The following is a 25,287-nucleotide window of genomic DNA, read 5'->3' on the forward strand; positions in this document are numbered from 1 at the left end:
ATATTCATTGTAATGAATAACATTTTTGTTATTTATTTATTTGGATGTCAAGACATTCAATTTGAGGTATTTAGCGAATATAAATTAAAAAGTAGAACATAGAAATTGAAATCAACTAATCTTTTTTTGTTAATGACTATTTTAAAATACAAAGTATATTAATTTTTCACAGTCCTCTTCTCTGGCTATTATTATTAGTAGATATTGGTGAAAATATTTTACTTGTAATAAATCATGATATTATATGTATCAACGCCATCTAGTAGGAGATTTATTAATGCCTTTCCTACAAAAAAGTTGTTTCTTTTCTAGTGAAAAAATCAGAAAAGATCAGCAATAATTGTTGAATGAAAATACCGATACATATTGAATAATTTGGCTGATTTTGAATTAGCGCAATTGGTAGAGCTAGTGGACCTGATGGAATACCTGCCCTGGTATTGCAGAGGTGTGCTGCGGAAATAGTTCCAGTTTTGACAAAGCTCTTCAAAATGTCCCTGAAGTGTGGCACTGTGCCCTCTGGTTGGAAAAAAGCGGTCATTCAACCTATTCCCAAGAAAGATGACCGCTCCAACCCGGCCAACTACCGCCCCATAGCGATCACATCAGTTCTGTCCAAAGTGATGGAACGTGTGATCAATGACAAACTGCTCACATACCTAGAGAAGAACAAAATTATCAACGACCGTCAATACGGATTCCGGTGGAACCGCTCGTGCGGTGATCTTCTCGCGTATGTGACGCATGTTTGGGGGCGGTTCCTGGAACGTCACGGTGAGACCCAAACGGTCGCACTAGACATATCCAAGGCCTTTGACCGGGTCTGGCACCGAGGACTTGTCAACAAATTGCCTTCTTACGGACTTCCCGCATCCCTGTGTACGTGGATTGCTGACTTTTTAAGGGATAGGTCGATTCAGGCGGTTGCTGACGGTTTCACCTCTTCCTCACACTCCATAAATGCTGGCGTCCCACAGGGATCGGTTCTCCATGAAAATTGGACCCTTAATTTCTTTGATAACTACAGAAAGCTACTTAAAGCTCTCTTGTACTATATATATTTATAGACATATGTACTTAACTAATTAATACGTTATTTACGACCTTGAACGCAAATATTTTCGTATTTATATTGTAATTAAATTCCATCAAACGTTGTGTAATTTTTTTGGTTTATGATATAGGATTTTAATTATATCATTTTGTGGTAACCCTTTTGATTCTGATCAAGGCGTTGAGTTTCAAAATTGAATTGTTCTTTCCATTGCAAATCTAGACTTAAATGATTTCTCTGAATGAGCTAGCTTTCCTATTGTACTATTCTGATTCCTTGCACCCTAACGAAGTCTAAAATAAACGCTGGTAAAAGATATTATACATGTTTATTTGGACAGGTAATTTAATATAACTCAAATGTTTAATTGTTAGTAAATTAGATTTTGATTAACTATAGTGTCTGTTTGGCGCCACTCCTTTATGACTCTGCTGCTATAACGTACATGTAAAGATTGATTTAGTAGGTTAATGTAATTAGTTAATTGCATATTTGACGTACTCAGAATAGCCCTTTGCTGGCATAATTTGGCTCCTATCCTCCTGCAAGTAAACAAGGTGATCGATTCAATTGATTGGTACCTAAGTTACCGCGTCCCAAAAGAATCTTCCATCGTCATCATGCACTGCCTTCAAGTCTTCCCTCGAGCCTCGAAACCCCCAAATTCCGACCCCTCCTTGGACTACAATTTACTTAGGGCGAACCGGTTTCGTCCTATACACAATCATATACTCTCGGTTGTTGTAATGACAAGTTTCCTAGGCTTACCACCACTCCAAGAGAAAATGCGAGAGTGATCCGAAGACCTAAAATGCAAGCTGTATCCAGGTCCAAAGTTCATTTCTTTGTCTTTCGTATACACACGCCTTCCCGTTCACTGATTGGTTATTCAAAATTTTATAGCTTTCGTTTAGATCTAATTGGTTGACAACCTTCAATGTTTATTTTTAAGCCTAACAAGGGGAATCCTTGTCCTAGACGATTTTAATGACCTCTGTGTTTACGCTCTAGAACCTCGACATAAGTTCAACTCTTACAGACGCCTGCTGCAAGCAAAACTGGATCAAATTTTTCCTCACCAGATGTCGTTAGAATGTCCGTTTTCATAAATAATTCGTATATTTTTAATCCGCGAAGTGGGAAGCTACGGTTTATCTGTTTTCACTGCGATTTAAGCCTTTCATCACAGTTCCCACCTCTGAACTCAATTTGCTGTGGCTAACGTTGTATACTACTTTAGACATCGAAATTGTGTTCAAATATAGGCTAGCTATCCTCCCCCCTCGTTCTGTTATTCCTTTTCCTACATCACTTCCTGTTATTTCCTTTCTCCCCCCCCCCCCCCCTCATTCTATCATTCCCTATCTCTCTCTTCATCCTGTTATTTCCTTTCCCTACCTCATTCTGTTTGGATTGTTAACAACCTTGACTTTGAATCACATTGTATTTTCTATTTTCTTTTCGCGTAGATTTTATTTTATGGAATTTTCTCTAATTTTGATAAACTCAAAATTAATCTCTTTTTTGCTGGAACACGCCCCTTGACTCGCGTGTTTAGGTGGCCCTCAACCTGGTTGGACTAAGACCTCCCTTACAATGATTCAGGTAAAGATTGTTTGCAATCTCGCGATCTATTGACCAACTGAAGAGCGGATGGTCTCTTGGTGTGCAAATAATTGTTTGTTTTGTTTTTGTTTTGTAAGTATGATGTTTTTGTGAAATGTATATCTTTGCACGACCTCACCCAATCCGACAATCAGTGGTATACATATTTCATTTTAACTTTTCCAGCATTTTTTTTTTCTTTTATTCGCTAAATTTTTTTTTGTAATTTCTAATTGTTTTTCCATCGATCATTCAAACAAGTTGTCCTAGCCTAGGTGTTACCCACCCAATTTTTTTTTTTTTCATAAATGTTCTTAACTAAACTCCAATTGGCTCATCGTTCCTGAAATTTTTTTTTTGTTTTTGAAATATAAACTAAACATATCGTAATTCTAATGTTCCCTTTCTATCTTTACCTAATGTCTACCCTAAATCTATGGATAACCTTATTTCAAGTTTTCAAAAAAAATTCTAACTATGCATTGTCAATTTAAAATCTTGTTTTATAAAACGTACCCTATCCCATTTATAATATATATTTTAAAAGTTCCTTTTGTGGGTATATAACTCCCATACGCTTTCCTTCTAAGTGTTTTTACTTATCTAACAAAATTTTCCTACACACTAACACATAAATTTATTTTTTTTCTTAACTAGAAAATCAATATTATCGAATTTTTTTTTCTTACTCTATTAGTAAATTAGAATATGATTGTCGCTTATTAAGAGATTTGTTCACTCAACCTTAAAGACTTAAGGACGACCCGCCCTTCGCAAACAAACCGATAATCTAAATTTTAGTAAAAAAAAAAATTTTTCTCCCCTCCCCTTAAATTATATCGTATCCTAACAGATTTTTATTTGTATTTCTCAATCGTTTATTTATTTAAAGTTTCAAATATTTGTAAATTTCGCATTTTATTCGTTGATTTCCATTATCTCTTAATTTGGTTTTTGTTCCTTATTACATGTATAATATTTCGCTAAATGAATTGCGCTATAATCTCCTTTTATTTCCCGAGTTACCGGATCAATTAGTGTATACGTGTTACTATAAACTTCTAACCCAATTACATAAGGTCCATCGTAAAGCAGATTGAATTTTTTTTTTGTTTCCCTTTAATTAATTACATCCTATTTATTATTATTATTTTCTCCGTTTTTGAAATAGGTTTACCAATAAAACTTTGTTTTTTTTTTCACAAACTTATGTAACCTCCGACCTCCTGTTCACGGCTACGCAGTGTGATATTTTCGTCTTTTCGCCATTCTTTTTATTTGTTTAAAACAATATAAAATTTTCTTCTTTCTTCGCTATGACCGATATTTAATTTTTTTTTCTCTAAGGCTGTGCATATGTGTTTGCAGGGATGGAAAATTCTTCCCCTACAAAACATAAGCCTCCATGAAAATTGGATCCTTTATTTCTTTGATAACTACAGAAATCTACTTAAAGCTCTCTTGTACTATATATCTTTATAGATATATGTACTTAACTAATTAATACGTTATTTACGACCTTGAACGCAAATATTTTCGTATTTATATTGTTATTAAATTCCATCAAACTTTGTGTAATTTTTTTGTTTATGATATAGGATTTTAATTATATCATTTTGTGGTAACCCTTTTGATTCTGATCAAGGCGTTGAGTTTCAAAATTGAATTGGTCTTTCCATTGCAAATCTAGACTTAAATGATTTCTCTGAATGAGCTAGCTTTCCTATTGTATTTTTCTGATTCCCTGCACCCTAACGAAGTCTAAAATAAACGCTGGTAAAAGATATTATACATGTTTATTTGGACAGGTAATTTAATATAACTCAAATGTTTAATTGTTAGTAAATTAAATTTTGATTAACTATAGTGTCTGTTTGGCGCCACTCCTTTATGACTCTGCTGCTATAACGTACATGTAAAGATTGATTTAGTAGGTTAACGTAATTAGTTAATTGCATATTTGACGACCTCAGAATAGCCCTTTGCTGGCATAATTTGGCTCCTATCCTCCTGCAAGTAAACAAGGTGATCGATTCAATTGATTGGTACCTAAGTTACCGCGTCCCAAAAGAATCTTCCATCGTCATCATGCACTGCCTTCAAGTCTTCCCTCGAGCCTCGAAACCCCCAAATTCCGACCCCTCCTTGGACTACAATTTACTTAGGGCGAACCGGTTTCGTCCTATACACAATCATATACTCACGGTTGTTGTAATGACAAGTTTCCTAGGCTTACCACCACTCCAAGAGAAAATGCGAGAGTGATCCGAAGACCTAAAATGCAAGCTGTATGCAGGTCCAAAGTTCATTTCTTTGTCTTTCGTATACACACGCCTTCCCGTTCGCTGATTGGTTATTCAAAATTTTATAGCTTTCGTTTAGATCTAATTGGTTGACAACCTTCAATGTTTATTTTAAAGCCTAACAAGGGGAATCCTTGTCCTAGACGATTTTAATGACCTCTGTGTTTACGCTCTAGAACCTCGACATAAGTTCAACTCTTACAGACGCCTGCTGCAAGCAAAACTGGATCAAATTTTTCTTCACCAGATGTCGTTAGAATGTCCGTTTTCATAAATAATTCGTATATTTTTAATTCGCGAAGTGGGAAGCTACGGTTTATCTGTTTTCACTGCGATTTAAGCCTTTCATCACAAGTTGGCCTCTCAGAAGCTGGGCGTACTGTACAGGGCCCGCAGATACTTTAATAGTACACAACTGCTGACCCTGTACAAATCGCAAGTGCGCCCTACTGTCGAATTTGGCAGCCATCTCTGGTCCGGAGCCCCTAAATACCTGAAAAAAACTCTTGACTCTGTGCAGAAATGGGCGGTCCGTTTGATAGATTCCCCAATCTTAACAAACGGACTGCAATCTTTAAAGCACAGGCGTCAGGTAGGTATGCTGTCCTTTTTTTATCGGTATTACAATGGAAGATGCTCTGAGGAACTAGCGTCATTGATCCTTTTGGCACCGGTGCGTAGTCGGGATTCACGCCAAACGCGCGCCCAACATTTGTACACGGTTGACATTTGTCACATGAGAACGGGTCGCTTCTACGATTCGTTCTTAAGTTCAACAGTTCGGCTGTGAAACGAACTGCCGGCCTCTGTGTTTCCTCCCTCCTACAACATGGGACTCTTCAAGACCCATGTTCACTCCTTCCTCTCCACAAAAAGACCCTCCACACAGCATCCGCAAAGAAGACATAGGCCCTGAGGGAAATTATTTTCTTCAGGGCCTCCTGTGTGGAGTTAATATAAAAATAATAAAAAAACCTGACCGGCAATCATTAGGCTGCAGGTTCAATTCCCGTCGGCGGCATGTATTTTTTCTCTGAAGTTTTTTTCAATTTTAAAATCTTCATGTTTGTGACTTTGAGTTGTGTTGATGTTACTTCACAATTTTAATTATTTCCTTATCTGGTTTAGTTAGCCATATTTTGATGTCCTTTTTAAACTTTTTTACTCCATGGCGTTTTTAATTTGTCGCACGAAAATAAGATGTATTTAATTTATAAGTGTGTTTGTCCCAGTAGTTATGTTGGTCAGTGTATTGTGAAACATATTTGGGTGTACTTCACCTCTAACAAAGAGGGCAGTTATTTATTAAGAATCAGTATAATAATTATCTACCTTCATGTTTTTTTCTTATACTCTTTAAATTTATAACCAAAAATACTTCTTTCGGTTTTGTGTCTCTTCTGCGTAACTGTGGTTCAATGAATTCAAATTGGCTTTGAATTTAAGCGTCTTCCTTTTCAAAATTGGAACTCATTGCGTAAAAGATTCAGACAGACAATAAAGTAGGGACTCTAGTAAACTATTTTAAATAAAAAAAATTATGACTGTTTTTTTCAACATTGGAATTATAATATCCCGTGATTTTTCCCGGGTCTGTGATAGCAGCTTAGGACGGGTTGTTTCGGAGAATTTGAACAATTCATCAAATTTCAAAGTTTATTTTCGGGTTCTGTGAAAGACTTATTCAAGTTCTGTTTTTATATCATTGTAAGCTAGTTGCTTGACAAAACTGAAATAAAAACAGAACTTGAAAAAATCTTTCACAGAACTTGAAAATAAACGTTTAAATTTGATGAATTGTTCAGATTCTCCGAAACAACCCGTCCTTAGTAAGTATCTTCCCTTTATCAACAATTTTGTTCGGAATTGGTATAGAATGTGTTAACAAATGTTTGAATTGCCAATTCTCTTTGCCGTTTTCTCCTGCTTCACAACATGCCGCATTAATTAATACGATTATTGATATGCCTAGGTATAAGCTACATATGGCAATTTAACACGATAATTACAGTAAATCTATATGAAAGGGTCTAGCACAGTTAAATTGATAACTTTACGATGTCGGATCGATAGGCGTAAAACTACCGATGATTTTATACCGTTCCATAAAGCCCAATGACATTACGATATTGACGAAATCTGTCATCTATGGTCAGTTAACGATGTTTGCGAGCATGATCAAAATATGATTCCAATAGTCGGTAGACAAAAGCAACTGCTTTTAGCGATGCCTCCAAGGTGTCGGATTAGTGAGTATACATTTTGCAATACTTTATAAAACATTATAACTTTTGGTTTTCTAACCTAACCTAACCTAACCTGAGAAAAATATTAAACACCGAATCAGTAATAGCCGCATACTATGGTTATGTATATTCAATAATAAAATACGGTATTATTTTTTGGGGAAACTCGGTAAACGCTAAAGATGTTTTCATCATACAAAAGAGATGCATAAGAAAAATTACAAACTCTGATCGTTTAGATTCATGTAGACCTATGTTTAAAAATCTGAAAATTCTGACAGTCACAGACATATATATAATGGAGTTATGGATGTTAGTGCGATCATCTACAGACAAGTTCCCACTAAAAAACTCAACACTTACATACGCTACAAGGCTTACAGAAAACTTATTAATACCAAAAGCAAACAAAACAATATTCCATAAAGGACCATACTACATGGCCATTAAAGTATATAAAAACCTTCCACATAACATTAAACAAATACAAGATACACACAAATTCAAATCGTTACTAAACACTTTCCTTGTTAATAAATGTCACTACACGTTGAGTGAATACCTCACGTAAATGAAACACCTATTCTTATTGGTATATATATTTGTATTTTTTTTATTTTTTCATTGGTATATTGCTATTTTATCTGTATAAACATTTTAATTATTATACTAAAACAAATAATATTATATAAACATTGTAATTAAATAAATGTGGTTAGCTGGAAGAAATGGGGTCAACCCATAAGCTACACCTTTTGTAATTTTTATTTTAGAATAAATAATTTTTGATTTGATAAATTTACCTAAAAGTTGTCCTTAAAATTTGCCAACGGAAACTTGTTGTTAAAAGAACATTGTTGCATAATTATAAGAAACTACGTGCAAAAAATATTTTTCTGTCAAAATGTCACATAAAACCTTGTTGCCCCCAGGGAACAAAAGTATATTGATTTCTCCAATTTTATTATTGCGTCGTTTGTCATTTTCCGATGTACACAACTTTTCAAAGTATTACAATACACCTTACTTTCTTATCTTCAGCATAAATTTCACTGACAAGTTGACAAAAACCATTTCGGCGAATTAAACAGACACACGGATAGAATTAATATTATCTGGTCATAAATAAACAATATTATCTCAATGACAAAGCCATCATAAACTTCCCTTGTGTTTAATGCGGGTGGTTCAGATAATAAGTTACAATTATTTTTTTATTTGTTTATATCCTACATTGGCTTGTAACTTTTGGCATCAAGAAATCTGAATAGTGAAGTTGAACAGCCAAATAAAATAGCAGACAACATGATAGGTCACTTCAAGCGCATTAATTAACTCTTAACTAATGAAAGAAATAACGCATCTGCATATATTTCAGAAATTGTCGTTTTGTCACTTTCAAACATTGATTTTTTATTTGTGAAAAAGTGCGTCACACATTTCGTGAAGTAGCGGCCTCAGTTCTGTCAAAATACTCCGAACATTCACAGGGCGTTTAAATCTCGTACGGTTTTTATCGTTTGTAACCATTTATTAATTCTACTCTTAATAAAATCTTTGTGTTTAGAATCAGCGTTAAGTTTGTTGATCTGTATCAGAGGATACAGATCAACCTCCCTCTTTTAGCTCAACTCCCCCCACCAATAGTCAATGGTTGCTCTCCCTGATGTTTCCTGTGAACTGGATAAGTATTCAATACAGTGGTGTCCAAAAAAAGATATTTTTTTAATTATAATATTATTATTTTTCAATGGGCTTCCTTATTCTTGAAAATAAACGTGGTCTGCAATTGGCCTAGCAAGGTTTAGATAATTTTAATCAACTGCATATATAATATATACTGTATAATAAGCAGAGATGTGCAAAATGGGTACCCAAAACCATTTGAAATGCAAAATGGAAATGGGTCAAAACTTTTCCATTTGAAAATGCAAAATGCAAAATGGTTTTTAGAAAAGCATTTGAAATGCAAAATGCAAAATACCTATTTTCAAAATGCATTAAAAATGCAAAATGGTTTCTCAGGTCAAACAATTAAAATAATTATAGAATTTTTAAACAATTTTGTCATTTAATAATGGACATCAATGTAGAACAAACATATTACATGATGGTAAATCCAAAAACACCACGACTACAGATTATGAAACCACAAAATGTTGCCAGCGTAAAAACATAGAAACTGCTATCTAACATTTAATATTACAGCGTCGGCCATGTTCAGTATTTGAATCAGTATTTTTTGTAATGGTATTACTCAATTGCCAGGGCTCCTACCAGGGAGCAACTTGACAAATGTAAATTATCTCTCATAGCGAGGTTGAGGACTGACTGATATTTGGGGCTTATGAAAAAAAGATGAGTGGACAAAGTAGGAAGAACGTTGCAAAAAAGCATTTAAAATGGAAAATGCATTGAGGAAAGCATTTAAAATGCAAAATGCTAAATGGTTTTTAAAAAAGCATTTAAAATGCAAAATGGAAAATACCCATTTTGCATTTTGCATTTCCATTTGAAATGCATTTATTTTAAATAAAGCACATCTCTGATAATAAGTATGTAGGTAGATCTGTAAAAGAATTTATTGTGTAACCTGTACAATATTCTTCTTATTATTCTCTTTATTATTGTAATAAAGAGAATATGGGTTACATTTACATATATATTTTACATACATATTTTATTTACATATATAATTATATGTTGTATGAAAGTTCTTTAAGTATTTTATTTTATGTATTTGTATTCTTCGATATTTTTTCTTTACACAAACATGCAATGGTTTAGCCATTAAGCCCTTTCTGAAGTCACTCGTTGTTTTTATAAGCGAAACAATTATTTCCTTCAACTTGTGCATTGCGCAGTGTTTCAATTCTTATTTTTCTTACTGTCAGGGTTCGTTAACAGGAAAATCAATCTTGAAGGAAGGAAGGTTTTTAAAAGGTTTTTGATCAAAACTCAAAGGCAGGGTTTTTAAAAAAGGCAAAACTAACCTGAATTCAGTAAAATATTTTACAAAAACTGATCATGTAAAGATTTTTCCACAAAATTACTAGGAATTAAAGGAAGAATTAAGAAATAGTCATAGTAACAAAAATTGATGTCCACCGCCAAAAATGCTTCCTTGATTTTTAGGGTTATTATGCGTGTTGCGCTTCCTACTTATTTAGTCAATGTTTCGGACAGCGTTACAGTGTTCATCATCAGGGCATATTTATAAAGTGTAGATATTATGGTGAATTGTGTATTTAAATCCCCACAATTTACCCACAAGTTTCTTGATGAAACAAAATTCTATTGAAATAAGCATTTATTTTTTATTGTCCTGTCATTTTTAGATTTCGTCTTTCGTTCAGGCATAAAAAATTAGAAATTTGTTTGAAAATTTGCCGCTAATGAAAACTACATTAAGTACGTTTTCACAATTTTTTAATACTATTTTTCAATATGCTTGGATAATTAAGAAATGCCCAAAATCCTTGCATTTTCCACAAAAAAAGGTTCTCCCAGCAAAATATCTAACTCTCGAAAAATATTAAAAAATCCCCACAAATTGGGGATATCCTCACAAATTGGCAACCCTGTTGGTAAGTTCCGTAGGAACCTCATTCTGCCTGGAGCGCCTGTGTATTCCGCACGTAATTCCTACATTACGATGTCTGGCGTCTTCCGAAACCTTTTGATAAAATCGCTATGTAAATCGTGTGTTAAATAAAGTTCATCTTTGGAAAAACAATCGTTTAATTTAAGAACGCAACATCAGTATTAACCACGTGAACAACACAATATCAGCGATATTGTTGACCCCAAAGTAATCCACGACGTTCGTGTGTATTATTAATTTTTATTATCAACAGAGTTACTACACTTTGCTCTGTTAGTACTTTCGTAGTACCTTGTACTTATTTTGTACTCTTGTTAGTGCAAATGTTAATGGAAATGAATCTAAGTAAGAATCGTGGCTCCCTTATCAGGCACAAGAGCTCCTCTTTTCTGATAAGGTATACATGACCAATTATGAACCTAAATATTATATTTTGCGAAATATGTATGTTTTAATGTAATCCATATGATCAATATTAAAATAATAAAAAAAATGTATGTAATCCGTCATTGTATTCAATTCCTAGGAAATGTATGTAGTTCCTAAAATCACCCAGAAATATGTGAAGTAAATTATATTATACACATTCCCTAGGAAATTTATAAATTTCCTAAATAGCAATCGGAAATGTAAAACATTTAAGATAGCATTGGAATGGAATAAGAAAAACCTTCAATAATAGGCTGAAAAAATGTTGAAATCGAGTGAAAAGAAGTTTGCCCCTGTACCTATTGGCACTTCTGTACGAATTGCAGTTCCAGAGGTTGATAGAGGACGTGGTGATGCCCGAAATATTATAGGTGTAGTTTTGGCTAAAACCGTTGATGAGCTCTATCACATTGGTACCAAGAACGGAATCTTAAAACAATTATATTCTCGATCTCAGATTAATGTGTTGTCACGTAGTAGATTAACATCCCTAACGCATTCAAAAGACCCGCGAACCAAAAAATTAGATGCAGACAGTTGGTATGACTAGTAGCTGCGCACTTTGCACGGCACAAGGCACGCTAAAACAACAACCGCCTCGATCATCGGCGGCCATCACTGCGAGTCCGGCCTTGGTCCCGACACCATGTGTGGGCAGTTTTGCTACGAAAACGCTCACGAACGCTAGTTCGTCCTTGACGACATGTGTGGTGGTTTTGCTTTTAATCCGGTCTTAAACGAGAAGTGCCGGCTACATCATTGAAGTCCGATACGCGCGCGATGGCGCGTATAAAAGAGCACCATCATGGTTATTACTCCGCCATGACTGTGAGTAACGCCGCCAGGGTCTCTCAACTCTTGCATCACCCTGAACGGCTCATGTAAGCATGTTACTTAACCATTTCCCAATTATGTACCTTTTCTTGTAATGTCTGATAAACAAGCTTGCCAGCCAGAACAAAATACGAGGGAGATTGTTCAATTCTAACAGCTATGAAATAATTTAGGATGTTAACTGTGTCCTCATTTGTGTCATACAATGTACCTGTTGCCTGTGAATACAACCATTTATCACCCCAATTGGAGTTTCATTTGACGAGAGAAGTGTAGTCTGGATTGTTGAATTATTTTCCCGTATAAAGGCAGTTTGCCGACCCTTCCTGGATGAATAACATTCTCATATCTCTACGCTGAGCTGCCTAAGCCTATGTAAACCCCCCGTTCCTTAACAGTGTGTCCAAAAGTTCTTCTTGATGCAGAAGATGTCATAAGTACGGAGATTGCACTAAGGTCAGTTGCTAACCTACAATCCATTGGAACCGGCAATATTGGAATTATATACAATTCCTAGGAAATGTATACATTTCCCAAGATAATTAATAATAATTTTAAAAACAATATTTTATGCATTTCCTAAATAGCTTCGGAATTGAATACATTTCCTAGGAGTTGTATACATTTTCTAGATATCATACATTTCCGGTAACACATACATTTTTTTTTTTTTAAAAGAAAGACAAACATTCCCAGGTTACGAATAACCCAACAATGTTTGAAAATCTCCTACTACCACCACAGAAAGCCGAAAATGTTGCTTGTGTTGTGATGGAGGACTTCAAACACCAGCCGAGGAATCGAACACGCGACGCTCGGGTGAGACCCAAGCGCTATGCCCACTCAACCACTGACCGGTCATTTATTATTATTATTATTACATTTATTATTAAACTATTTTCTATATCCTTTGCGACAAAACTCATAATCATCAACCCTATCAGGGGTCCCCCTGATTTACAGCGTATGGAAAATTTGAATGATTTCAAATCAAGAATAAAAATCTGTCTGAAAGAGATCAATGAAAAAAACTCTGAAAAAACAAAAATAACGACATAGAAAACTAATAAGACAGAAATAAATAACTTTAGTCTGCCTCAGCACAGGTCACCCTAGTGAGGAGGACTAACACCCGTATTCAGAGTCGATCCTTTAGTTCAAGAAACCTTCCTTTCCTTTAAAAAACACCGTTTTATATTCAGAGACACGCCTAAAGTCGGTGTGACGTCACTTAGTAAGGAAGCTACCTTTCTCAAGATTTCAAAAAATTTTGTATTCAGAGACGTCACTATGGAAGTCTCTACGACACTGCGCACGCGCATACTTGCTTACTTTGACTTTTAGCTGTCAAAACTCGAGGTTGGTGGGTAGGGTACCTTTGCCTTGCTAAGTCGGTGATTTGTTCCCAGTTGTTGCGGTTGTTGCTGTTGAAAACATAAAACAATGGAGATGCAGATTATGGAAATGGAGATCATGGAAATGGATAACGAGTTTTTGGATTACATCGTTGATCCATACAATACACGTGACGACGTTGGCACGGACAATATGGGCAGCGTGCGGCGTTATTTACGCGATTTTGAAAATCCCGTGGAGTTTTACAGTGACCGGCAATTTAAGGATCGTTATCGGTTGGAGAAAACAACTGTAATGCATATATTAATTCCTCTATTATTTCCGAATTACGCTTTAGTTAATAATAGAGGCTTGCCCATACCTCCTGTTATTCAGGTAGCTATCGCGCTGCGATTCTACGCTACTGGTAATTATCAGGTAAATGCGTCTTTTTTACTAGATATCTATTGTCAAATTATGTTCTACTTTTGTGAAACGAAAATATTACATTTTGTGATGCTGAAACTTGTTATTTACATTATGTCTGTACTGATTTGAAATCGACAAAGAATGAAAGAATGCATATATTATTTAATGAAAACATGATGTCAACCTAAAATTAACCAGATGCCCTTAGATGTACAAAATATCTAGATGGAGTGTTCATCTTGTATTATTTTCAATGTTCATTAACTACCTACATATTTTTATATGATTCCAGATTGTTGCGGGAGATCTACACAAACTGAGCCAACCAACCTCCAGCAGAGTAGTGCAAAAGATTTCCTCCAGATTGGCGCAACGGATAACTGAATTTATTCATTTTCCTCAACGGCCCCAGGACTACGCTGAAAATCGGAAACTCTTCTATTCAAGAGCCCAATTTCCAGGAGTCGTCGGATGTATTGACTGTACACACATTGCCATCAAGAGCCCAAGCCGAACAATAGGGGAATCTTTTCGCAACAGGAAAGGATGGTTCTCCTTGAATGTGCAAGCTGTGTCAGGTCCACGTTTGGAATTTTTGGACATAGTTGCCAGGTGGCCTGGTTCTACCCACGATTCCAGGATATTTCAAAACAGCGCGTGCCGCCTAAAGTTTGAGGAGAAAAGGATTACAGGCATTCTTCTCGGGGACAGCGGATATGGCCAGACAAATTATATGTTCACACCAGTATTAAATCCTGCAAATGAAGGGCAAGAAAAATATAATAAGGCGCAAATTTCCACACGGAATGTAGTCGAAAGATTATTTGGTGTATGGAAGAGGAGATTTCCTTGTCTGAGGAGGAAATTAGAAAATAAACTAAGTAATACTACAAACATTATCGTTGCGTGTGCCATTTTGCATAATTTATGTATATCGTCAAACGACCAGCATTTTGGGCGGTTTGAGGGTATAAATATACCTGTCAATTCGGTGGTGCAGTCTGCTTCAGGCAGAACGATAAGAGATGCATTTATCCAAAGACATTTTACGTGATGTGTAATGAACTGTGAAAGGACACCATATATGTAATGAATAGTGACGTCAGTAATTGTGCCGTGTAATGAACTGTGAAAGGACACCATATCTAATGTATAATAATTGTGCTGTGTAATTAACTGTGAAAGGACACCATATATAATGTATAGTAATTGTGCTGTGTATTGAACTGTGAAAGGACACCATATCTAATGTTATGACTAATGAAGTCATATTTTTTAATGCATAGTAATTGTGCTGTGTAATGTCATGCTGTGAAAGGACACCTTATCTAATGTAATGAGTAGTGAAGTCATATTTTTTATAATATGTTATAATTATGCTGTGTATTGAATTATGAAAGAGCACAAGGGTTTATCTTAAATATATACCTATGTATGTATTAATAATGTCCATTATCAAAAAAATTGAAACAGAATGGAAAATAAATAAAACATTTATTGGAGATTAATATATTTTTTATTCATATTTATTTATTGGCGAGCTCTTTTTCCAATTCTGCCTTCGCTCTTCTTATTTGTAGTTCTATAAGTTCGTTCTGCAGACGAGCTCCTTTCGACTGCTCCCGAGCAGTCTCGATCTGCTCCCGGGCAATCTGCTGGGCAGTCTCCCTCTGCTCCCGGGCAGTCTCGATCTGCTCCCGGGCAATCTCCTGGGCAGTCTCCCTCTGCTTCCGGGCAGTCTCCTTCTGCTCCCGGGCAGTCTCTCTCTGCTCCCGGGCAGTCTCCATCCTTACTACGTGCATTTCTTCATCGTACTTTGTTAGATTGGTGCTTCTGAGGCAACGCACTTGGCCCTCGTCCCGAACCACCTGCCCACTAGATGGTATCAAGTCTGAAACAACACAAAATTACAAGCTGATTAGTGAAACAACACAAAATTGCAAGCTGATTAGTCATCAATGTAAATAACAGGTTTATTTGTGTAAATAACACTCTGTGCCCCATGACATAGTGCACAGTCGGGAAACACGCCAAACACGCGCCCAACATATTTATTTATTTACACAGTAAAGTAAGTAAGTGTAAAGTAAATATAAAGTGCAAACTATAAATTACAAGTAAAAATTAAAATTTAAAGTAAGAAAAAAAACAGTAAAAATGTAGAAATATAAATTATCTCTAAAAGGTACCCACAAAGATTTAAATATAAAAAGTAAGAAATCCTGGATTATGTCATCCGATTTGATAAATTTTTCAAGTACCTATGATTTCTAGTACATTAAATAGTTTTGGAGTGCAGTACTGGTAGGCATATTATGTTTACATGATGTATTATCGTGGTACCTACTAGCAAACAAATTAAGTTTAATGCATCTTTTGTATGAGGCCAGATTACCGACGAAGTGATCGATATTAGCATATTCATTGCATGTACACGGATGACATTTGTCATCAACAGCTCGGCTGTGGAACGATTTGCTGGCCTCTGTTTTTCCTCCCTCCTACAACATTGGTCTCTTCAAGACCCATTTTCACTCCTTCCTCAAAAACATTCCCCACACAGCATCTTCAACAGGGCCCCTCTTTCTTTATGGTGGAAAACGAGAGGTTAAAGTAAAGCTCTCCGAACTCCGAGCATTATTTGAACCTTTGTACGAAAATGCAAGTAATCACAGCAAATAGAGAGGTAAATATAGTCACCTTTCTTGGCTATAATGCGACGTGTCTTCGTCTTGAGCTGGGGCGTTGAACTTTCCTCCGGTGTTTTTGTTATATCTGAAAATTAAAAACACTTTTGCAATATTTCTATCTCGAAAATTATTTAAGATTTAGCATGACAACTGATAAAATTATGTAATAAGTTCCTACAGAGAAATGCGAACACTACCATCTAACAACAAATCACATTTTGAATTGATAAGAATCAATTATATTATCAAAAATTGACTTACCAAACACCGGCACTTCCGTCGACTGGTCAGTCCATGGCATGCTGAATAAAGCAGACGTGCTGGTGCTGGGCACAGCGGTATCTGAAACTTAAACAATACTTTATAAGAAATAAGGTCAAAGTTAAATAAACAAGTAGCCAAAATATTTCACATAACTTTCTTAAACTAACCGCGATCGCTGTCGTTGCTAAAGCTCAGTTCAACGTTGGTGGCCAAGTCCAGCACGCTGTCAACGGGATGATGCTCATCAGAGACAGTTGGCGACAGCCTGCCCCCTCCCGTCTTCATCCTGCTCCTCTTTTCCTCGCAGAGCTCCATCTTCCTTTTTGACTTAATGTTGTCCCAGCATTTCTTAAGCTGCGCTTGGGTCCGCTAAGAAGGAATTCAATAATACAGTATTATAATAGTATTACGGAATCGGAACAATAGAAGAGTATGTATATGAATGAAAAAAGAGTATCCCTGTGGGGAAACGGCGTGATGGCTAGTTAGTATTTCAATTACAAAAGATACAAACCTTTTGATTGCCGGCGATTGAGTTGAAATCATCTGTCAACTTGGCCCACGCATTTTTCTTCTCGCCAAGTTGCAGATGATTAGTCGAAATGCTGGCAACGGCAGGATATGTGTTTATTAAATCTAATAAACATTGCCTTTCACTCGGCGTGATTATAATACGAGAATTCATTGTTTAAAAAGGAAACTTTCGAGACACTCAACTGAAGATGTAACAGAGACTTTTGACAGGCCGATGTTATTTACTTATTTACGACAGACGCTTGAACTAAATCCATAGACAACAGCATAGATAAACACACAGATTGTCCCAAAACGGGGCATGTTGTTTCCGTAGAAGCAGGACATCGACAAGTTTCGGATGACGTCACACCTTTCTTTCGGCGTAGACAAAAGGTCTCTACCTGAGGAAAGGAAGCTCAAAGTGTGGACTCTGTATAGAAGCGTTAAAGGTAAGGACGGTTCTTACCTTTGCTTAGGTAAGGCTGACACTTGACTTAGACAACTTTAAGGATCGACTCTGAATACGGGTGTGAGAGATACAATTTACTATGCATATATTTAATATAAGGCCTCTTGCATGTCATAATGGAGGGTATGACCGAGGGGACCAACTCTAGGGGACGCCCACGCCGAGAGTACCTGGAGGAACTGCTGGTGGACGTGCGCTGCTCATCATATGCAGAAGTCAAAAGAGCCGCACAAGACAGGGAAGAATGGAAGAGGAGATTAGATAAAATTGCTGCAAACCAATCCCAGGATTGAAACCAGAGAGAGAGATATTTAATATCATATTTTATATTTACAATGTTTAAATATTCGCTCTAATAAAATAAATTTAAAACTTTTAAATGTATTCCTGAAAAACTTACCTATAAAAATAAATACATGTAAAAGCCTTAAGGCGTGATTAAATAACAAATTTACTGTGCATAAATTTTATAAGCAATCAACGAAATCCTGTTCAATGACGTGGGACATTTTGACACTCTCAACCGACGCACTTCAAATGACTATTTTTTATACCGACGGTTAACGCAGTTTATCGTTTCGATGACAGATGGCATAGAGGTTACAATTTTTTGTTAAAAATTTCTAATTTTTTCGCAATCAGCCTCGAAATATCTACATTTGTAAATTATTGTAATGTGTTTATATATTCAATAAAAAAAAATACCAACTACGTTACTATATGCAGCGAGAGCACAATTAATCAGGAAAAGAGATTGTTGAAACTAACTTCTGAGGCATATAAGTGGTTAATGGTAGATAACTCTGTGCATGAATATAAAGGTTTCCCTACATGGCACGATCAAGTGAATCAAATACAACAGTCAGGTCATTTCAATAGTCAGAATAACAGTATGTATGTGGAAGGAGTGTGTGACGGTCTCTGCTATCTACATACCCATGCGGGGAAACGGCGTGATGGTTAATTAACAAAAGTTAATTGCAAAATTACTTTGTGGCATCATTTTAATTATATGAAAATGAAACACTTTGTTTACACCCCATTTAATAATTAAAAATTGTATATACAAAGTGTTTTTATTTTAATTATTTAAAGTGCTTTATAAAAAGTGTATCATTTGCATTTTAATTATTAAAAGTGGTATATACAAAGTGTTTCATTTTAATTAAAAGTGGTGTATACAAAGTGTTTCATTTTCATTTTAATTATAAGTGGTGTATAAAAAGTTTTTCATTTTCCTTTTTATTAAAAGTTTTGTATACAAAGTGTTTCATTTTCATTTTAATTAAAAGTGGTCTATACAAAGTGTTTCATTTTCATATACGTTATTTTTTGGGGCAGCCAAAACTTATTTTAATTTTATTATATTTTACGTGAAATTTTCAATATCTACCTAAATAAATAGACTTTTCATTCTGAACATTCTCTGTAGAAACGTTCTTATGTCACTCTGGCGTTTTTACAGCCACTTTCTCAAACAGGATGTTGGCAAATACGTAATACCTAATAATAACAGCGGGGGGGAATTTTTCATAAAGCTTTCTTATGTTTTGCTATGTCTCCAGAAGCTTTATTAAATTGCAGCTTTTCCAAGGAGAAAAATAAAGTCTTTAAAATTCTCAGTCCGCTACATTGTCATTGTCGGAAAACGGAATTACGTCATTTAATAAAATAATGTAGTTAATAAAAATAAAGAGATCACTTTCCACCTTATTGCCAATTCAAGATTGTCATAATACAAAGAGTATAACTTTTTAATAAATATTTTTTTATTTAATAGCGTGAAAAACATTTGCACGAAAATGACAAATTTTCCGTGAAAATTCACGCTATCGCAATTGCGATCTTTTCAGGACTCTACTTATGATATATTTTATTCTGTATCTCGGAACAGTGCTCATCAAGAGGAGTTTTTTTAAGATATAATAATCTTGGATTAGTGATGTGACCGTTGAAACGGTTAAGGCGAAGCTTAATGCTAAATCACTAATTTGATTAATCGTTTAATTCGAATTGGTGTACATTATGAATACCAAAAAATATGTTTTAGATAAATTGAAGGTTTTCCTATCGTTTTGCTTGAGTTGAATACAAATAAAAAAATAAATTACTCAATAAAATTAAAACTGAAAAAAATTACAAAACTTTCAAATCACAAATCAAACAACTTTTAGATAAACCCAACGGTAATCACAAGTTTTAATTTCATTGGATACATTTTTCAAATAATTGTTTATATGAACTCATTTGTAATTTTTATTAATTAAATTTTCCTAAATTTACGTTATGAATTTAGGAAAATTGATTAATGATTAATAAAAAAAAATATATGCATAAACAAAATTTAATTTTAAAAAAAAAATACATATCCTCTAAAGTTATATTATCCGCTTCCTAATATGTGCTAATATGCGTTTATTGTTGTTGCATTTTAATAAGTACCCATTTCATACAAGATTGCCAGCTCGGTCTTTGAACAATTTACTACCAGTACTGTACCTACCTACTATTATTTCGTACCTAATAAGTACATTTTTATTTTTATATCTTATTTTTTCTAAGTTTAATAACTATTATATTATTTAAGTTATATTTTTTTATTTTTTAGTTTGTAATTAAATTTCTTATTGTCTTAATTTATAGTGTTATCAAATTTATCATCTGGTTTTATAGCTATTTGTTAATTTTTAGCTACATCAACTAGTGAAATTTTACAACCTATAAACCATAATGACTCACAACACTCCCCAACTCAAACACGAAAAATAATTTCTCAATTGAGTTGGGCAATTTTTTGTTAAAAATCAGCCTCGAAATATCTACATTTGTAAATGATTGTAATGTGTTTATATATTCAATAAAAAAAAAAAAAAAAATAAAAAAAAATAAAAAAAAATAAAAAATAAAATAAAAAATACGAATGTAAACTACTAGAATTTTTTTTTTCAATAGAAATGTATCAACGCGTAAAGGAAACAACTTTAATAAAATACTGTATTATAGCTAAGATTATCTGTGACAGTTTCACGTGATTAACATTTTTGCTTTCTTATAAAATTATTTACAAAAATAAATAAAAACCAGTTTTGTGCTTGAAATCGAACGTTTCTAGACTCTGTCAAGCGATTTCAATGCCTATTACCTACAATATAAAGTAACCAAGAATATACACATTTTTGGCTTGTAGCTTCCTCTTAAAGATTATTACTAGACGAGTACTATATCGGATGTTGGTAAGGCATTCCTGATAGAAAGGCTTGGGTATATAACAACGTACATAGTAACCGATATCTCCAAATAATCGATATCCTATAACATTTTATTCTTTATGTGGGTACCTCTACATATACAAGAAGGTTAACAGGCTTGCTCAGTGGCCCGGAAGATTGTCGCCACGCCAATTGCACCTTTTACTGCTTGCGTTTGCGAAAGATTTTCCATTCGGTTCTTCTGGTCAATCTCTGACTATTGGCACTTTCCAACTCAATTTCAGAATCTAAGTATCGAATCTTGGGTCAAGGCGCCGTGCCACTTTGATAGCATGCGAAGTAATGCAAAATCATGTGTTTTTGGTCGGAAATTTGATTGCCACACAAATATTACAGAACATTAATTCAATAATGCGAGTAAAACGCTTCTTACGCTCTGCTACAATCGAGTAAGTCTTTTTATAAGCCTGGAAAAATATAAATATAAAGTATCAGTCAATTATGAAAAATGCTTTCATAATATGGTTTCATTACATAAATAGCAAATTGAGTTCTCTAGGTTACGATCAGAAAAGACTAATTGAAATTACTGTTTTTCATGTTCTATCTGAGTGATATATAAACTGAATTGAGTTTTCTAGGTTACGATTATAAAACATTTTATAGAATAATATTAATAACTGTTCCTCATGTTCTATCGGAGTGAAATATAAATTGAATTGAGTTCTCTAGGCTACTATTAGAAAATATTTTATAGAATAATTGTAATAACTGTTCCTCGTGTTCTATCGGAGTGATATATAAAATTAATTGACTGTTCCTCATGTTCTAGCGGAGTGATAGGTATATAAACTGAATTGCTTGAATATATTTAATTAATTTCATCAAAAGTAGGGAACATATTGACTTAACGTAATAAAAAATCGAAACAATATTTCGATATCTCTCTCGGTTGCTTCTACAGACAGGAAGATAAAATATTTTTGCTGACGCCGCATAGTCTTAGTCAAGTCCATTGTAATATTGGGACTTACATAGGCTGTCCAAAATGAGTTCTCGAAATAATGCCGCAGCAGTGTGAAGGAATGAGTGGTGGTAGAACCCTTAGTTTGGGCTTGAAGGGGTGTAATAAGCCTGACTTACAATATTTTGCAACGGGTGCAGAAAGTATTTGGCGCTCCTTGAAATCCATATCAGGGCCTCGATTCTCCACGACGTCATTCCACTCGAACAACGAGTGGTTCTACCCACTTGTTGTTCGAATAGAATGACTTTTGACGTTTGGCGTATGTAAGTATGTACATTCGATGAGACTCAAGAATAAGATCGTCGACCAACGTATTGGCGATTGCAACCCAGACATAAAAAATATATGTTGAAACCAAAATTTTATCTGAACATTCACACAACTAGAAGATGCTTCGGATAGTATTTGTAATGCCTATGTATTTATATGGAAAAGACCACAAGGAGTTACTACGTCAACTAAGAATTCGTATAAATTTGGCCAAGAGTGAATTTCTTAGCTGATAGTCAAAACGTTAACTACTGAATTAAGATTCTACACGTTGTGTAACCTCATGTACCACGTCATCAACTATATCCATCAAAACAAACTAAAATTTACTAAATGACTGTGAATTCATCATTGTTATTATTATTATTCCGGCATATTATTTGCTCGTGTATTTTAATAACAATCTTGAAGGAGCTTTAGAAATATGTTCAGGAATCATCCGTGACTTACCATTCTTTGATAACACTCATTTTGATGAACCTGCTATTTCTTGATAAACATTTTATAAAATATCCTCATTGAATGTTATACGTAATCAGAAAGTTTTGTGAAAAAACACAAATAAATACACAGAATAAAGAAAATCACAAGAAGTACGATGTGTGAAATTTTCATTTCAATCAAATATAATAGCGATATACGATTTGGAGGAGTGTAATGTTCAAAACACACTAAGCGTACCTTGCCTCGTAATGTACAATATACGCTTAAGTATGGCTGTAGCCGCTGAAAATACGGCTAATATTACAAAGGCGAAGCTTAATTCCAAATCACTATTTTGATTAAACTTTATAACGAATTGGTGCACATTATGAATACCAAAAAATATGCTTTATATAAATTAAAGGTTTTCCTATCGTTTCGCTTGAGTAGAATACAAATAAATAAATAAATTACTCAATAAAAAATATAAATGTAAAGTACTAAAAATAATATTTTATCAATAGAAATGTATGAATGCATAAAGGAAACATCTTTTAAAAAATACAGTATTATAGCTAAAATTATCTGTGACTGTTGGCACGTAGCATCGTGCCACCTACCTTTCTATCCTTTGTAAAATTATTGTTGCCTATTGACCCAACTCCTCTCCTCTCCTCTGCCGACTTTGTGAACTTTAGTTGAGTTAAAAAATTCGTCCTGTCAACATCGTTTGATTACGGAGCCCCATTTATCGACCGTGTCGAAAATCAAAGCCATCGTGAGCTCGCGCATTGTGAAATTAGTGATTTGTTTGTGAACCAGCGCAAAGAAGGAAAGAAAACCGTGGAAGAATATAAAAGGTAAGTCGGCATTCCGAACCTTTCCAATTCTATAATTTCCGCGGTGCGACGGTGCTTTTCCGTTTTCCGACAGTCTCACTTGATCAACTTTATTGCTTTCTTATAAAATTATTTACAAAGGTATACCAAGAATATACATATTTTTGGCTTGTAGCTTCCTCTTAAGTCGCGTAAAAAGGCCAACCAGATGCACGCAAGATTTCTAGACCCTATTACGCTCGGCGTAACGAAGTATAATTCGCATGGTGAGGCCGAGCAGAAGAATTTGTATGTAGTACGATGTATACGCGAAGTAAAATGAGCTGCGCAAGATACGCTCAGTGTGTTTCGGCCCTGAAAGAAAAATATGAATAATTAACCCTTAAAAAGGATTTTGTCCAATAATAAAAATTGGTTTGACTGAGGATTATACCTGCCTCCCTAGGGAGTGGAGTCAACCGCACTAACAACTGAACCAAATCCAGATCGGGTAGGACCGACATTTATTTAATATATTAAATGCTATAATTTTTACATAATATAACAATTACATAATATAATTACACAATATAGTACAGTTATTAATTACATAATATTAGTATTTGATAAACCCCCATAAATAAGCAGGGCTTGTGTGTATGGGGGTGTTGTTATATTGGTTTATATTTGATATGATTCAGTTCAACTGTTCGGAATACTTTTTGGTGGCTTTTGAATTCGTTTATATTTGCATTCATGTTTCTATTTTTTTCTGGTAATGAGTTAAAAAATTTAACTCCGAGATATTCATGGTTGAACTGTCCTATTGTTTTTTTACATTTAGGAGTAGGAAGTATTGACGTTTGTCTAAGATTTCTGTTATTTTTAAAGGGTGCAATTTTATTTTGAATATAGTTTTTATAAATTTGTAATATTGCATGGTAGAAGTATAATGCACTTAATTTTCTGACCTTAAATTGTTTGAATAAAAGTTCGGACGAATATGAATAGGGTTTTTTTAATATGGTTTTTATTATTAGTTTTTGTGATATGTAAATTGTTTGAGTTTGATTTTTATATGTACCGCCCCAGCCTATAATGCCGTATTGTATAATTGATTGACAGAAAGCGAAGTATGTGGTTCTAAGTAATTTTTCGTTTAAAATATCTCTTAAACATCTAAATATATATGTTAGTTTCCTTATTCTGTTGTTCAGAATATTTTTATGTGGGGACCATTTTAAACGCTGGTCTATTGTTATGCCTAGGTACTTAATATCGGTCTTGCTTTCTATGTGTGTACATAACATATTGCATTTGTGGTTTTCTCTATTTTTCACAGAGTGGATAATTATGTTTATTTCTTTAGGTGTTTCTTGTTTTTTAATGAAAAATGGTAAATAATAGGTTTTTTTAGAATTTAAAGTCAACAGGTTTCCATCAAAAATCATGTTATCCAATTTCAGAGAAATGCGAATATGTCCGCATAAGATGATAGAATGCATTGTCATCATGGGCGATTTGAAAAATTCGGATGAAGAACTATCACTTTTCCTAATGTCATTATTCAGTGAAAGGGGAATACAGAAGGGCAAGAAATCTTATTTCTACGCAATATTCCAATCTGTAAATATGGATGAGATGCAAGGAAGAACTACATCTGTGATAGTGGACGGTGGTCATTTACATGGCCTCGAAGTTCCTCATTTGGTTCGATAGCTACCAAAAACATAACTACCTGACAGACGCTACATAAAAATAT

The 25,287-nt window shown here is 34.4% G+C and overlaps 1 protein-coding gene across 2 annotated transcripts; it reads right to left on the minus strand.

Moving 5' to 3' along the window:
- Positions 1–15,349: 15,349 nt before the first annotated feature.
- On the minus strand, positions 15,350–17,831 carry LOC149418447 (uncharacterized). Of its 2 annotated transcripts, none has more exons than XM_089638501.1 (5): positions 17,308–17,831; positions 16,961–17,162; positions 16,791–16,871; positions 16,540–16,614; positions 15,350–15,730 (listed from the first exon to the last, which is right to left on the minus strand). In XM_089638501.1, exons 1-5 carry the CDS (start codon positions 17,476–17,478, stop codon positions 15,366–15,368), a joined length of 894 nt encoding a protein of 297 aa, XP_089494627.1. In that variant the 5' UTR covers positions 17,479–17,831; the 3' UTR covers positions 15,350–15,365. The 2 variants fall into 2 exon arrangements, with proteins under 2 accessions (XP_089494627.1, XP_089494626.1); XM_089638500.1 differs by having other exon boundaries at positions 16,791–16,877.
- Between the last annotated feature and the right edge of the window lie 7,456 nt (positions 17,832–25,287).

This window comes from Hesperophylax consimilis, chromosome 13, assembly GCF_061612785.1.
Source record: "Hesperophylax consimilis isolate HC1 chromosome 13, BYU_Hcon_1.0, whole genome shotgun sequence".
Taxonomy (NCBI): domain Eukaryota; kingdom Metazoa; phylum Arthropoda; class Insecta; order Trichoptera; family Limnephilidae; genus Hesperophylax; species Hesperophylax consimilis.